Here is a 16,968-nt window from a genome sequence, read left to right as displayed (position 1 = left end):
AGTGGTGCATGAAATGAGGTCTGTTGTATGGTATCATATTTGATCTCACCAATACCCCATTGTATGTTTGGACCATCAGCATTTTGCAGCATCCATGACATTCAGAAGCCTATTTTTTCTCTCCGCTTTTTAGAGAGAAGAATGAGATGCATAAAAACTGGAAGTTAAGATTCCTCGTGCCAAAAGAAAAAGATCAGAGGAGAAGCAGTGAAGATACTGATATGTAATAAGCAAATGCTGACTTCCTTAAACAGAACAATCCCCCTGTCCCTTTGTTGATTATTTTATTTTGGACATTTCTGTACTACATTTCTTTGTTGCAAGCAGCAATCAAAACAGTGTACAAATTTAAAATTTAAAATAACAGTGGGTTGGATTCAACCAGCTTTTCTGTTGATGAAAAAAGGAGGGGTGCACTTCAACTACCAAAAAATGGCCATGGTGGGGATCATGGGAGCTGCATTAATAAAAACAATGTGGGATGGAGACATTACTTAAGGTGAAAATTGGCTCATAACTTCACCCTATCTAGATGTGATGGCATCATTGCTGCCACCATTTAAAAGTCCTTAAAAATGCTGTGAAGGCCCAATCTTGAACAGGCCTACCATGTGGCAGGCTGACTCACTCTTATTCCTTTCTCTGTGGTTGCCTCCCCATAGATGTTTCGGCACCTGAAAAGGCATTGGGAGGGACATTGTTAATTTATTTACAAAAGTCATATCCTGCCTTTCTACCCTTATAAAGGTCATCAAGGCAGAATATGAATTTCATGCTGTGGGCCTGATCAGGCTGTTGTGGCATTTTAAAATGACTTTGAAATGGCAATGATGTTCTTGTCACTGCCACAAGGATGCAGTCATAACTAGTTTGGCCCTCAGTAAAAAAGCTAGTAGAATCTAACCCTTTGGGCTGCTTGTAAGAACCTGTTCATTTTAACACACTGTTTCAAAATATACACAAACACATGTACTAGTATAATTACTACACAGATATTGTTGGGTGGGTCTAGACTAAATTTGCCAATGGTAGAATTAAACTTTCATTTCCCCACTTCCACTGTAGCTTACTGATCTCCACAAAATGGAGGATAGGGCCACTGAAGCGGGTCTACAGCGGGAAGGGTAATCAGTAGGAAATGCCAGCTTAGTTTTGATCCAACCCTATGTGACAAGTGAGCAAGTTTTTTCAAGGTCCTAAATTGCAGCTGGCTATCATTGGTGTACTCCAAGTCAGTCCATATATGGAGAACATCTAGAGTAGTTAGCTAGATCTCAGAGGTCTTGATAGGTACCATTCATCTTCTCCTCTGTCCATCCCATGTTCTGTTGAGAGTAGAGCTCTAGTCCTACTGCTACCATGGTATGAAAGTGTGAAGTTTTGCTCTCTTGCCTGAGAAGAGGAAGGCAAAACAGTTTGCTCTTCCTCTTTGTTGCAGGACTTTGAAATATTCAGATAAATGAATAATTTAGTATGGACTGTATTGTAAAATGTTATGGCAATTAAGAATACTGCCCCTGTATGATTTGGAACTTACTCAGGTTTGATTTGTAGAAACCATATCAGGTAATATGCACATGAAATTATCCAGAGTGACAGTTGTTAGTCTTGTCTCCATGTTATTAGGAAAGTTATCATTTTATTCCATAACAGTCCATTATATATGAAAAGTCATTTCCATATCCATTAGGTCACTGCTTCATATGGAAAGTGATAACCATACCAATAACTGTTTTAGTCTGTACAGAATCATTGTTAACAGCTGCTATTAATGCAACTATGCTTTATCTATACAAATTACATATCAGATAAAATTTAAACTATCAAACAGATTTTTGGACATAGGGTTGTGGAAAAAAAATCCTGGTATTTTTCAGATTTGGATATATTGAACATGAAAAATATTGGTATTTCCTGATATTTCCAAATCTCAATACCAGTTTGGTATTCGGATTAAGTAAATATTCAAGAAACCTGAATTTTTTGGGCTCCATTATACCCTATGGGGACCATTATAGTCAATGGTCCCCATAGAGTATAATGGAGAATCTATCTAGAGGTATCTGGAACTCTAGGGGGGCTGTTTTTTGAGGTAGAGGCACCAAATTTTCCTTTTAAAATGCCTTCTGCATTCACTTGTCATTGAGTCTCACAGCCTGGAGAAGGCATTTAAAGGGACAGTGATTCCTTTAAACCAGAGGTGTCAAACTCATTTGTTATAAGGGCCAGATCTGACATAAGTGTCACATTGTCAGGCCAAGCCATGTGTGCCATCAAATGGATACCAGGTAAAGGAGATTTAAACTTTATAAAAGACAGTAGCTTGTAAGCTCCAACTTGGTGTATCTTCACTGCAAGGCCCCATGGGTTGGGAGAATGGGTGCAGGAAAAAACCGCATGGGCAGACTGGAAACCCAGCAGTGCAATGCTGGGCACATGCTCCCATCTTGCTTGACTGCTGAAGACAAGACTGTTCTGCCATGCTAAAGCCACAATTGAAGTGGCTCCTCCCACTCACCCCCCAGCAGTCTCCTGTTCCCTCCTTTGCACGTGTTGCCTCGTGGGTGGTTCTGACCCTTGAACCTTATGTTTGACACCCTCACTTTAAATGCCATTTAAGTTCATCTATCTGGCAGTCCCAAAAATCCTGAATATTTTTGGGATTGGGGGGGCATGGTCATTTTGGATAGATGGATGATATCCGAAATCTATATCCAGCTGAATCAATAGCCCCAAAATACTGATAATGTATTTTCTAGTTTGTTTGATTTTTTGCTCAGATTTGGCCAAATATACATCCCTCATCATATGATATGATCCCTATACCATTATGATACAGAGAGATATAATTTATTCTTCCTCCTTCCTCTAAAACTGCCCTGCCACCCCTGGAAAATATTTCTACTCTAAGGCTAGTCCAAGTAGTTCTCCTCTGTCCCACAGTAGCTTCTCGCATACCTCCAAACTCCTGTGTTGCTTATAAATACAGAGCAATTCTAAGTCAGAAAAAGTCCCATACTATTCAATGGGGCTTATTTGTGGCAGAGTGTCCTTTTGGGTGCTAGCCAAAATATACCATAAGCACTGGGACCTGCAGCATGGAGGGTACCATGGGAATCAGCTATGGGAAAGGGAAGGTCTGCTCATACAGACTTCTTCTGCTCCTGTAAATCTAGACCCAATCCCACATACCTAAGAGAGGTTCAGTACTGAACTTTTCAAGAAATAATGGCATACTGTCATCAGTTGTTTTGGAACTGAAGGACTCTGAAAAGCAACTTGTAGTGGCATGAGGGAATGGGAACAAAGGGAAAGAAAAATTCCCCTGGCTATAATGAAGGGCATGGGTGTACCTGCTGCAGCTTTTTGGATCCTGGCATATAGCATAACATCTTTTTATATGGCAAAGGACACCAGCAAAAATCTCAGTCTGATAAATGCCTGTTGTGTACACACTACGCGTGTAGGCAGATCTCCACATTTGTAAATTTAGATAGGACTGTAAAGCTGTCCTATTTAATATATGTTGTTTTTAGAAGTGACACTTCCTCTTTCTGTCTAGCATTAATGACATTCATAATAGGTTTTCCATAATGTCAATGTGAATACTAGGCTAAGGGGGGGCAGAGTTTTATTTTGCTACAAGAGATTAGCATGGTTACACTTCTGCAATTAGACAAAAAAAAAAAACCTTACAATGAGTAGAAAGCTTGTGCAAAGGATGGCCTGATCCCCCTCTCCCCTGCCATGTTCTTCAGTCACAAGCACTGGATTGTGATCCACCCCAGTAGGTCCATTAACCCTAAGAAACAATTTATCGACAAAAAAAGAGCAGCAGCCAAAGGGAACAGGAAACTCCTGTTTCATGAGTGGAACATCTAGGGTTCTTCTAAAAAGGGTTTACCATAAGGTGAATTAGGTGTCTTTTGTACTAAAGTCTTTGCTAGAGACTATCATGTGTATATTCTTTGTTAATAGCCTGTCTTCCAGAAACTTATTCAAAATCAAGAAGTATAATGTTGGAAAGCATAACAAGATGACAAAAGAAGAAAAACTATTTAGAGAGAGGTTTATGGTATGTATCTTCCATTTTAAAAAAACATACAGCTCGGATGGTGTGTGTGTGGGGGGCGTGGTTTCATGAAAATTAGTCTGCCAACTGCTGTCAGCCTTTCAATCTATTCACAGTTATATCTTGTTGTTGGGCTTGAATGCACTAGTTGCCCCACTGTTCCCCAATAATGAAGATGTCACACACAATAAACGGGCTCATCTGGGATGTATTTATTAACCTGATCTGAGTCTAATCCGCAGTGTGGGCAGTATGTATCAAATGGACTGACATAGGCATTCTAGCATTAGCAGACAATCTTATCTTGGCTCCAGGTGTGAGGTGGCCTTAGTCTGCCAATTGCTTTTCTTGGTCTGTATACCAAGCTGTTGCTCCACCACCATCTCCCCATGCTAGCAACACTAGGGTTAGAACTAGTGAAGCCACAGCCCCAAGGGGGTCCCACAGCAATATCCCTGACTTGGTAGGCCAGGGGTGGCCAATGGTAGCTCTCCAGATGTTTTTTTGCCTACAACTCCCATCAGCCCCAGCCAGCATGGTCAATGGCTGGGGCTGATGGGAGTTGTAGGCAAAAACATCTGGAGAGCTACCGTTGGCCACCCTTGTGGTAGGCCATGAGAGGCTGGTTCAGGAAGTCTCTCGCCATCATAGGATGCCTCAGGTGTTCACCATAGATTCATAACTCAAACAGAAGCCAGCCCTCACCACTTAACCAGGCCTAATCAGAACCCCACCCTGACAAAGAGAAGCAGGTGAAAAAGAACACTTTCTCAGCCAGTCAGAAAAAGTACAGAAAATTCTTGCTTGAGCCCCAAAGTTATTAGCTATTTATACCTCTCCAAAATACAGAGATGGGTGGGTGGACAGTTCCACATGGGGAGGAGCAGTCTTAGGTGGTTTGCTTGCTCTTTGTCCTTGATTGGTGGAAAGCCCAGTAAGAAAGCTCCATTTCTGTCTTATTTGGAAAAGGAGAAGCACCAAAAACAGCTCCCAAACCGATGGGAGCTGAACTTCTCCACAAATGCTAATGATCTGAGAGCTCCAAAGAAAAATCTGTGGGTTGCAGATTGTTTTATTTTATTGGGGGTTTTTTGTATATTTGTGTGTGTATGTGTATTTGTCTCCACATGGAAGTCATGTCAACCTCTGGTGACTGACCCCTACTGGGGGCCTGGAGGATATTCAGAGGTGGCTGAAGAGAACCTGCCCCTGTACTCTCACATCCAAGTACTAACCCACAGTTGACCCTGCTTAGCTTCCGAGATATGATAAGATTGGGTTTGCTTGGGCTATCCAGGTCAGGGCCAGCTGAAGATTATTTATGTTTGAATGGTCACATGCTGCAGTCCACAACTATTTTTGGGGGGAGGAGTTAGGTTTACAAGAAGCACATAATGGTAGTTTCCTATGTAATTTTGACAAAATTCCTGGTGATTTTGAACATTACTCTTCCACTATATTGTGTGCAACCACATAAAGAGTAGGGCTGCCAGTTCCAACTCAGGGGATATCTGGGGACTTTGTGGGTGGAGCCAGGAACAAGGTTGTGACAAGCATGATTGAACTCCAAAGGGAGTTCTGGCCATCATATTTTAAAGGACCATACTCATTTTAAATGCCTTCCATCTACTGGAAATGATGGAGGATAGAGGCGCCTTCTTTTGGGGCTCATTGAATTGGACCCCCTGGTACAATCTTTTTGAAACTTGGGGGGAAAAATTAGGAGAGGCACCAGATGCTGTGCTAAAATTTCGTGCTTCTACCTCAAAAAACAACTCTCAGAGCCCTAGATACTCACATATTGATTCTGTATCATACCTTATGGAGATTGGTCTCCATAGAGAATAATGCTCAGCAGACATACCCCCCCCCCCATTTCTGATAACTCTGAAGCGTGGGGAGGGCCTCCTAATCGGGGAATCCCCTGCCCCCAACTGGGGATTGGCGATCCTAAAAAGAGTATTTTCACCTTGCTACTTAAGTGACATCTGTGGTTAGTCTCAGAATATAAAGAGTGGTTTATAGTTTCAGTGCTTAATCACAGAACACCTGGATATTCTCTGCAACTGTTATATGATGTTGTAATTGAGGATTTAAAGTAAATCCTTTTCTTTAATGAGAACTACTTCTGAAGCCATGAAAAATATTCATTGCTACCAGTGAAGGTAAAGAGAGAAAACTACTATAAAATCAAAGTCTTAAAAAAAAAACAACTCAGAGCAGATTTTTAATGATCTTTTCCTGGATCTTCTAAGGGATGCATGAAGTATTCTGTAGCTCATCAGATACTTGTTGGAGACTCCAGGTTTAAAGAGACCAGGAGATGATAGAGTATTCCTTTTAATTTTTTCATATAATTTTGAAATGATTTCTTTGCTTTTTAAGCTAGTGTTACCTACTTTAAACCTCTGGGAAAGATTAAAAATGAACTCTGGCCTTGCCATGTGTTAAAGTCACAATTACTTTCTTTTTCAAGTTATTTTAAAGCTGGCTTGGAATTTATATTTTATTGTATGTGATAATGTATTTTAGAATACCTTGTAAATAACATAGATAGGCTATTATATGCTCACAGACCATAATAGCAGCTAGGTAGCTTAAGGTCAACATATAAACTGGTATTCAAAGGATTGCACAACTAGTTCTGTATGCCCAAGGAGGTATTGTTCTCAAACAGTAGCATTTTCACCCCTAAAATTATGGGCATCTTTCTTACTTACTTACTTCCTGGCGGAAGCTGGGTTTAGGTAGCCAGCTCGAGGTTGACTCAGCCTTCCATCCTTCCGAGGTTGGTAAAATGAGTACCCAGCTTGCTGAGGGGAAAGTGTAGATGACTGGGGAAGGCAATGGCAAACCACCCCGTAAAAAGTTTGCCGTGAAAATGTCGTGATGCGACGTCACCCCAGAGTCGGAAACAACTGGTGCTTGCACAGAGGACTACCTTTACCTTTACTTCTGGGAGACTTTCCAAAGCACAGGGCCTAGTTTTTAAAAAATATCACCACTGGGCATGACCAAACTCTTGAGCCTTGCTAAATCAACTTTTTGTATTTCTGTCTGAATTCATTTTATTTTTGATCTCTCTCAGTATACAAAAGAAATCACAGTAATAAATACTGCAGTTGCACACTGTTCAAATACTTTAACCAAAAGAAAACTTGACTTACGGATAACGGCTGGAGAACAACTTGAAGTTATTGATATTGCTGAAGGGAACCAGTTAATTTGTCGGAATTCTGAAGGCATGTGTAAGTGTCTGGGTTTGGTGAATTAACAGTGCATGGGTGAAACGTGGTGGGGAAAATGGCAAACTCAAATTACTGCAGCGATAGCAAAGTGGCCCCTTTAAATGCAGTACTTGGAATCAGAATATAAATCAGGTTTGAATTGGAAGGGAAAGGCTAAGTGCCTTCAATAAATAAATCCAGAATCAAAAGAAAATATTTTGGCTTCAATTCTGAACCCCTCAACTACTTCTAAAGCTGAGAAACGTTAATACTGTTGCTAACTATTTAAAACATGTTTTAAATAAATACTTGACTCCAAGAAACATGAATTCTGCCATCTAAAAATGGACCATGCATCATTCACTGTGGTATGCATGAATCTGCCATTACCTATTTTTGGATTACCTATTTTTGCAAATTCTTATTTGAATGCTAGTTTTAAGGCATATATAGTTAGAAAATTTTACATGATTAGTCTCTAAATTTCTAAAAGATCCATGTAAACTTTTTCTTTTAATTTCTAGATGGATATGTGCTATTAGAACACTTGAATTTCAGGTAAATTTTGCAGAATACGATTATGTTCAGAAATTCATCTATATACTATTAGCCATCCATGGCCATGATTTGCAAATGTCTGAGGATTGCAGCCACACAGAGGCTAAACAGATCTTTCTGCACAATTGGGTGCATAGAAATATCTGAAATGTTAAAAGAATGCTTGGGTTTTAAATTTCCCCCAAATGAAAAAGTGCTTGTGCAGAGAATGCACTTGTCTTCAGCAGCTGAAGGAGGCTAGGTGTCATGCTGGGTCCAGCAGTGGCAGCAGCACAGCCCAGGGCTCCACAATGGGCCTGGTGGCAGTGCGGCACAGCCCAGGAGCCCTGCTGGGCCCAATGGTGGCACAGCCCAGGAGCCACACAAGGCATGTCAACAGCAGTGGTGCAAACCAGGAGTTGGGCTGCACACCCACTGCCAGGCCAAGTGGGGTTCCTGGGCTGCACTGCTGCAGCTGGGCCCACCAAGCAGTAGTAACTGTGCCAGGGAGCTGCACTGGGGCAAGCAGTGCTGATTAGGGGCCCTGCTGGACCCAGCAGCCACTGCATAGCCAGCAAGCCCAGCAGGGTATGCCGCCAGCAGTGGTGAAGGCCCTGAGTAGCACTTGGCCCTGTGTGAAAGTGGGGGGTGGGGGGGGGAGAGTGTCTGCAGGCTCGCTTGGAGCTGCTCCAAGTGAGCCAACACACTCTGTGGCAAACTGCAGAGAACTGGTGGGGGAGACTGTGCTGGCTTGTCCAGAGCTGCATCAAACTGCAGAAATCAGCAGAAGGCAGTCTCTGCGGACTCACTTGGAGTTGCTCTGGATGAGCCACAGAAAGCTGCTGAGCAGCCTGGGGCTCCATGCTGGGCTCAGTGACAGAATGGGGGGGGGGGGATGAACCCCCACTTGTAATATCTATTGCATAAACATTTTTGTGCATAAAGAAGATAACACTTTATTGATGTTTGATGAAGCCATCTAAATGTGAAATTGTAATCCTGTCCTCTTCTCTCAAAGTAGGGTTCACTGTAAGGAAAACACAGAGACCAATTCCCCAGTAGGCTTGTGTTCCGGTGTCAGAGCTCTTTTCCTCCCGATGCTTCTGTCAGATTTTGCATAAGCTGCCCTAGGGCTGCAACTTGCCTTACCTCTTTCCCACAGCAAGCAGAAACTGGTTTTCAGAGGTTCTTGCTTGCTGTGGGAAAGAGGTGGAGTGAGTTGCAGCCCCAGGGCAGCTTGTGCAAAATCGGATGGAAGCATCGGGGTGGGTGGGCAGGGAAGAGCTGCAGTGTCGGAACAAACCTAGTGGGGAATCAGTCAGAGAGAAAGATGGGCACAGTAGTGGAAGATACAGGTTAAATTTTGCGGGTACCCTTGGTTCTGTGAACACAATGTTTGCAACTAGGAGATGCTTCAGCTGCTGTGCCATCTCCCTTTCTAGATAGTTAGTGGTTGCTTCAATATATTCTTTTGTGGATGTCATTCAAGTTAGTCTAAACTTCTTGATATAGTATAAAATCAGAGTTTTGTGACTGTACATATCCATTTGTGATGTTTAGGTAAATATGTTTTGTGTGTTCTCCCCTAAAATAGTCATTAATGTTGTGAGATGTGCTTCAGGCATACGTCTACATATGACTTCATAGGAAACAAACGCTGAAAATAAGCAACAGTAAGAAGCTTCTTAGTGTGCAATAGGACGGAGTGGATCGCATTTATGTTGCTACTAAATGCTATATGAAATTTGAATTTTTCAGTAGCTCAATAGTCTCTTGCTTGAATGACTGTTTACCATGAAATTGAGCTCAAGTGCTTCAAATTTGTGCTACATTATATGCAACCTGATGGCTAGGATTTAATTCCCCACATACCCAGCTAAAGCAACTTTGAATGCACTGAAGACTCAACCAGAAGCTTTTGCCAGCTGCAGCTTTTTTTGTATGTCATGCTGTACTGGATGGTCCCCTGAACTTTTTTGGATTTGGGTGGGTGATATCATGAGGGGAAACCAGAAAAATCACCATGAATTTGTAGGAACTATCTTGCAGTTCTCTGTATCAGTGCCTTAACTTTTATGTGTAGAAGAATTTGTTAATGTAACACTGGATATTTATACTCATATGTATGTTAACTCTGCACAAATGTACATATTAGAGGTGTTGTGGTAAATTTGACACTCATTTAAAATGCAGGTATAAAGAGAATTAATTATGAAGTGACTTTTTATAGTTTATCAAGACATTAGAGCTAAATGTACATTCTAAATATAAATCAGCAGGTCAGCACTATTCAAAGTATTCTCCTGATTTGCCTTTTTGTCATGAAGGATTTTTAATGTAGTTCTGATCAATTTCAAAGGAGGTTAATAGAGTGGGTCTATTTCATGGAAGTAGGCAACGGAATGATGTTCTCCAGACATCAAGATTTGTACCTCAGTTTTGGCACACGCATATCTTCCAGAGACCACACACAATGATGATCTGAGCACTGTGGAAGTGTCATGTCACCTCTTTATCACTGAAAAAAATGCAGTAAAACCAGTGCACTGGTGGTGGGGGAGGGGAAGAAGCCCAAGAAAGACCTATTCCAAAGTTGTATGATGATAAGCACAAATATCTGTTACATTAACAGGAGCAAATACTAAAGTTAGAAAATATTTCCTCAGGAAAATTTTGTCTTAGGAATGATCCTCGTCAAATATAGCATGGGAAAAAATCAATAAAAAGAACCGTGAACAAATACTTTACTTACATTTTAAGTCTGGTATATATGTATTGCTGTTAACATAACTCTAGCTACATATTAGATTAGTATGTTGATTTACATGTTTGCTTGCAAAGGCTCTGTGCGATTGCTACTATAATTAATGGCCCTCTATGCTCTCAGGAAGAAATAATATATATAATACAGAACCACTAATTATTGAAGACATGTGAATTTGTGTCCAATCAACTACTAACAGCTTTGAATAGATGCAGCAACTTCCCTTATTTTTAATGGAATGCTCTCAGTATTAATGATCAGGGGTTGTTTTGTAGAAAAATAGGTGGTGGAGCTTATTAGCATATGCTGCCCCCACACCAGCCAAAAGCAACTTGATGCAAGAAAGGAGAGTCCCAGGTGATCTTGCCCAGGGCTCTCCTGGGCTGCCCCCTCCACAGTCAAAAGGCCAGCAAGCTGCCTGCCACCCAAAATCATATAAGAAGCAGAGAAAGGGTTTTCCAGGGGTTAATGGGGGCTGCTAGAAGTGTGGCAAAGCTCTTGGTGGCTGGCTGGCTGCCTGCTCTCCTAATCCAGGGATTGTTATGCAGCTGCACCTATTAACCAACAGACAAGGTGGGGAGGGGAGGGGAGGAGAGGAGAGGGGCCATCAGAAAGGTTCAGGAGCTGTGCTCCTGTGAGCTCCTGCTGAATCTGAGGCCTGCTAATGATAAATAATTCAAAATACTACCATGGAGCAATGTTCCCTCTAAGCTAAGTTGGCGTGAGCTAGCTCACAGATTTTTAGCCTCCAGCTCACACATTTTTGTCTTAGCTCAGGAAAAATAGCCCCAGAGCACAATAATTTATGCAGTAGCTCACAACTTTAATGCTAGTAGCTCACAGCTTTAATGTCAGTTGCTCACAAAGTAGAATTTTTGCTCACAAAACTCTGCAACTTAGAGGGAACATTGCCATGGAGGTGTCAAACTGGCATTTGCTGTATCATTGACTTTTTGAAGAAATTACAAAGTCCAGTACATGAGTGTTTTTAAAAAGGGAGTGTTGGAAAGAGACACAATTATGTGGCGGAATTAGGGTTGCCAATCCCCAGGTGGGGGCAGGGGATCCCCCGGTTTGGAGGCCCTCCCCCCGCTTCAGGGTCATCAGAAAGCGGGGGGAGGGGAGGGAAATGTCTGCTGGGAACTTTGTTATTCCCTATGGAGATTTATTCCCATAAAAAATCATGGAGAATTGATTCACAGGTATCTGGGGCTCTGTTTTTTGGGGGTAGAGGCACCAAATTTTCAGTATAGCATCTAGTGCCTCTCTCCAAAATACCCCCCAAGTTTCAAAAAGATTGGACCAGGGGGAAGGTGCCCCTATCCTTCATTATTTCCTATTGAAGGAAGGAATGGAAAAGGTGTGCCGTCCCTTTAAATGTGATGGCCAGAACTCCCTTTGGAGTTCAATTATGCTTGTCACAGCCTTGATCTTGGCTCCACCCCTAATGTCTCCTGGCTCCACCCCCAAAGTCCCCAGATATTTCTTGACTTGGACTTGGCAACCCTAGGCGGAATGAAATCTCTGTTGCTTTGTGCTGGCCTTCATTTCAACTCATGTTGAGTGTGTGTGACTTAGATTTAGGCACTGTAGGTTATAGCTGACATAACTATGCCACCATGTGACTTATTAACCTTTTTGCTATTTAAAGTCAGTCCCCTGGGAACTCTTACTTCATCCTTCAGCACTACCTTTAGCTTACAAAACTGCCTCCATATCTTTGAAATTTGAATCCATGCTTCCATGTGTATTCATGAAAGTGTCTAAAATGTAAGGTCACAGTGGTAGCCTTAGTATTTGATATTTTGTAAGGTTATAATTTGTTTATTTTTCCTGAAGAGCAAATGTTACTCATGAAACAACTAGCACATACAGTGTAAAACAAACCTTTTCATCACAAATAGGTAAATTACAATCTGGCTTGCAGTTATTTAGCCTTCATTTTATGCATAAAAACAATTTAAAAGGAGGAACAGAGTTATGCCTTTTCCAAATGCTGCTGATGCAAATAAAGCAGCAATTACTTTAAAATAGTCCTGTGTTGCCTTTCTATAAACCTAAAAATTGAAGTTTAAGCTGAAAGCATTTTTATGAAGCAGTCTGCAAAACACTGTGTTTCACCTCCATTGCTAGCACAGTAATTTACATAATGTAGATAGTTCCATTATTAAGTAACAGGAAATACAAATATACAGCCATCTCAAGCTTCTTCAGGGCATGTGGGTAATACCATTCATCCAACAAATTACAATAGTTTTCAAGGTCATAGCTGCGATCATGTGTCTTTCAGCTTTGTTTCGCACATATAAGAAAAATACTTCTAGGATTTACAAAACATCCATATGTGAAAAACAATACAAAGTGCTTTCACTTCCAGCAACAAGAATAAATACTAGTGTATTTATGGTAGCTGTGTCAGAACTTTTGGAGATGAAGATAAACTACATTCAACCTTGAAGAAAAAAAATGCGTAGTGGAACATGAGGAATCTTCAAATAAATACATTATATAAACAAGTCTGATCAAGTATAAGGCAACTTCAACAGGAGATCCAAGGCCTTTGAGAATCAAGCATAAATGTAACAAAATAGCAAAAGGGTTAGAATAGCTGAGCTAAAGAAATATTGCTGTCTAAATGCATAGAAAACTGCATTTACTAGTGGTTTAAATGGCTCATGTTTTGCCGTTGACCTTTGAACTTCCATAATAATAGATTTATTGCAATTAGTGCATGGCTTATGAACAACTTTAGCAACAGGTCTGGGATGATCCAGGGTTACTTGAATGCAAATTAAACCCTGTGTGCACAGCTGCAAGTTGTTTTTGGTTTTGTATCCAAAGCAGTTTTTACTTCTGAAGAGGCAAGACACCTCGTCAGCTGAAAAGTGGCTTGCTTTTTCTGATATGGGAGCTGCTGTAGAGAAAATGCTAAAGAGAAGTCTAAGAGCATTCACCAACCTATTTCTAAATATACTGTCTGCTTGTCTCATTGTGGTCATAGTCTACTATGTGATTCAGCAGTGTGTGAATATGGAATTATTCTATGAACAAATTCTAAAAGCGCCTGTGGAGCTGCTATCTTATGAAATGAATGGGGTGTGCTGCAAGAGCACTGCCTCAGCCACTCAGCTCGGACATAGTGCTGAACTGGGACATACTGTTTTTAGTAGAAAGGCATGTGAAAGCTCTGGATTGTGATGATAGGACAGAATTATGGATGAAATACTGGGGAATAAAACCAAGCCCCAAAGTAACCATGTACTGTTTGGCATACAGCTGGGAAAAGTAAAGGAACAGAATGCAGCACTAAATTTTAGTTGGAAAAATGCAGGATGAATGCCTTGTTGTAAGTGTACCTTTGATACGACCACAGCCTGTGGCATCAGCCATACATCTACTGAAAGATGAGTTTTGTTCCATGTAAATTTAAATGTTAAGGCAAAGTAAGAAAATAGAAAGCCCTTTGAGTTTTGCAGAGAATTCCTGTCTATGGGTTACTGAATGCTGCACAGCAGTTATGGAAATAAAGCATTTCTAACTTTGAGCAGCTGATGCAAACTGAAGGCACAATTTTGGTTTCCTTGTCTGGTACAGGCCAGGCTTTTTTCTTTAATCCATATAATACCACTGATATGAGCAACAAACTGTCACTAAGCTACAGCTGTAAATTAAATTACATCAACTTGTAAAGTACATTCAACAAAACATACTGTGATTTTACTAAAGATTTACCAATGACCAGTAGAAATCGTGCTATTTTTCTTCCAGTGGCAGAGTCCCTGCTTGAAACATAGTTTAAGGCCTACAGGATCATATTATGAGCCATCATGTATGCTCTCCCCCGCCCTCCCCATGATGACAAAGCTACTCATAGTGTAGTGGAACATATCTTATATCATCTTATATCTTTACAAAGCTGGAAGTGCTTTTATGACCTCTATATTGCAGCACATCAATAAAAAACAGTGGCTGAAAATTACACTTTGACTTCAAGCCCGTCCTGCTTGTTTGAACCCTCACACTGGAACAAAATATAGGTGATGGCTACTGGAATCTAAACTATGCACTGTAAAGTCTCTGATGAAATTCTGAAGCCAAAGGTCTGTTTAAAAGATTCCAAAGTGTGCACTGGCAGAGGCTTAGCCTACGATCAACTATTTTGGCAGATGTTTAAATACCTGATGGCTAGACATTTCTAAATTCTACCATTAAACATTTGTTCCAAATGATACAAGTATAGAAAGTCAGGAACTCACATGGACAGCTCAACAGACAAACTGAGCTTTCATTCTTTGTGATGGCCTTCAGCCATTTGGACAGATCAATACAGCTACATGTAAGAACCTTCTCATCTACAGGGCTCTTAAAAGGTGTTCCCCACTTAACAGGCATTATTGTGAATATATTTTTATCATTGGTGTGTTGCCTTTAAAAGAGGTAAAGTGCTGTGTAAGTGCTAAAACCTAACACAGAAGTTAACACTTTAGACCTGTCTTGCAGGTACGGGTTACAACTTACAACTAGTCAAAAGACATTTGCTGCTTGCTATATTTCTGGCATTTCCCCTGGTATGCTAAAGATTATGAAATACCACTTTAGCATTACTCGTAATAGCAAACCAGATGGTTTTATAAACTAAGCAACTAAGCTTGCTCTCCCTCCCCCCACCATTAAATTCTGTGCATGGCAGACAACTTAACAATGCTATTTCGCTCCTCAAGTATGGCATGCCTGCTTTAGGATTTTTAAAAAACACAAACAAATACAACACAAACTTCTCTATATTGCACAAGGAAAATAGTGATAACTCAGGGGGGGGGGGAAATCAGAAAATAGATGAGCTTTGTTCTTTCTAAAAGTGAACAGTGTGCCAAATGTCTTTTAAATGGCAATGTTTTAATAAAGGAGACCATATATAAAACTTCAGCAAATGTTGCCCTGTGATGACTGTTTTTTGCTCAGCCACAATTTTGTTCACCTTGGCTTGACTTCAGCCTGTTTTTTCCCCTCTGTCAGGCAACAATTAATTAACCCTCACTGTTAAACAAAAAGCCAATTATATTAACCCAACATCATTAACTTAATAACTACATTATCCACAAAACCTGCCCTTTCATAAAAGAAGAATTTTAAATTCTGATGTGGTTTGAAATATAAGTTAAGTAAACTTGATTCCTTCAGAGAATATTTACAAAAAGAACAATGGAACATATGTTATCCCTGCTTTATCAGTATACTGGTGAAAGTCACAATCAATTCAGGTTTAGAGGTACAAGACAGCCTTATAGCCTGGAACAGTATTGTCAAATTTATGTTCCAGCTACAATGAAACAGAATCCATTCTGTGTGCTATCTGCTCTTCTACCAGAAAGGTAAATTTGGCTGCTGTCCTATCAGAGAGGAAATAATTGCCAGAGACTCAGTTTCTGGAAGATTATTTGAATTGAAATGCAAAGCTCACTGAACTCCCTAGACCTCAAGGGCATTAGTCTGAATCAAATAAGAAATACACATGATTCTGCCAAGGCTGCCTTTTCTTACATATTTTAGATAATCTAAATGGCAACCTGGCCATGTGCAACCTCCTCTGTATTGGAAACTCACATTCAGTTTGGTTGGAGAGATTACCTTGAAATTCTATGGCTCGCAGAGTTAGACAGACAGAATGATGGTAAGGTGGTTTCCATTGGGGTCTGCAGTACCTTCACCAGGGCAGAAGGCCAACATTGTTACAATTATCACTTCAATGGTATACCATTTCATGAAAAAGCATACCCTGAAAGGCTAATCAATGGACTATAACTGATATTTTGAGAGGTACTCATCTTGTTCTCAGAAAACATTAGTGACGCTAACCGATTTCTAGAACAGTCCCCTGAAGTCTAGTTTTAACTGTCAAATATTGCTGGATCTCTGGGAAGAGGAGAAAATGATGCTGAAGTGTCCAAAATAAAACCCTGTTGGGTGAGAATCAATTTCAGCTCCATAAACTGCTGTGACAACATGTGACCTTGGGCCAGTCACTGGTCAATCTCATCTACTTCATAAGGGCTTTATGATAATAGGGTAAGGGTGGAAAGGAGTCATGTATACTGTTCTGCGCTCCCTGGAGAAAGGACAGGATTTTAAAAAATTAGAAAAAAAGTGCAAAAAGTTGAGAACGAGGAGAGGAAAATATGAAATGCACTAACTTATTAGCCTAAGCAGATGTTAGCAGATTTACACACTGCTTGCAAGCAAAAAACGTGTATGAAGAAATGAAGAAGTTTGGTGTAGTAGTTAAGTGTGTGGACTCCTATCTGGGAGAACCGGGTTTGATTCCCCACTCCTCCACATACACATGCTGATGTGACCTTGGGTCAGTCACA

The 16,968-nt window shown here is 40.6% G+C and overlaps 1 protein-coding gene across 1 annotated transcript in view; it reads left to right on the top strand.

The window, feature by feature from the left end:
* FYB2 (FYN binding protein 2) overlaps positions 1 to 10,576 on the top strand; it is a 97,203-nt gene extending 86,627 nt beyond the window's left edge. The window contains exons 16-20 of the mRNA XM_060233021.1: positions 134 to 223; positions 3,979 to 4,075; positions 7,161 to 7,320; positions 7,824 to 7,857; positions 9,431 to 10,576. Of these exons, the coding sequence (XP_060089004.1) occupies positions 134 to 223; positions 3,979 to 4,075; positions 7,161 to 7,320; positions 7,824 to 7,857; positions 9,431 to 9,437 (388 nt within the window). The 3' untranslated portion in view covers positions 9,438 to 10,576. The remainder of the gene's footprint in view (positions 1 to 133; positions 224 to 3,978; positions 4,076 to 7,160; positions 7,321 to 7,823; positions 7,858 to 9,430) is intronic.
* The last annotated feature ends 6,392 nt before the right edge of the window (positions 10,577 to 16,968 follow it).

The sequence above is a fragment of the Heteronotia binoei genome, chromosome 2 (assembly GCF_032191835.1).
Source record: "Heteronotia binoei isolate CCM8104 ecotype False Entrance Well chromosome 2, APGP_CSIRO_Hbin_v1, whole genome shotgun sequence".
Lineage (NCBI taxonomy): Eukaryota > Metazoa > Chordata > Lepidosauria > Squamata > Gekkonidae > Heteronotia > Heteronotia binoei.
This window is presented reverse-complemented; position numbering and strand designations above follow the sequence as displayed.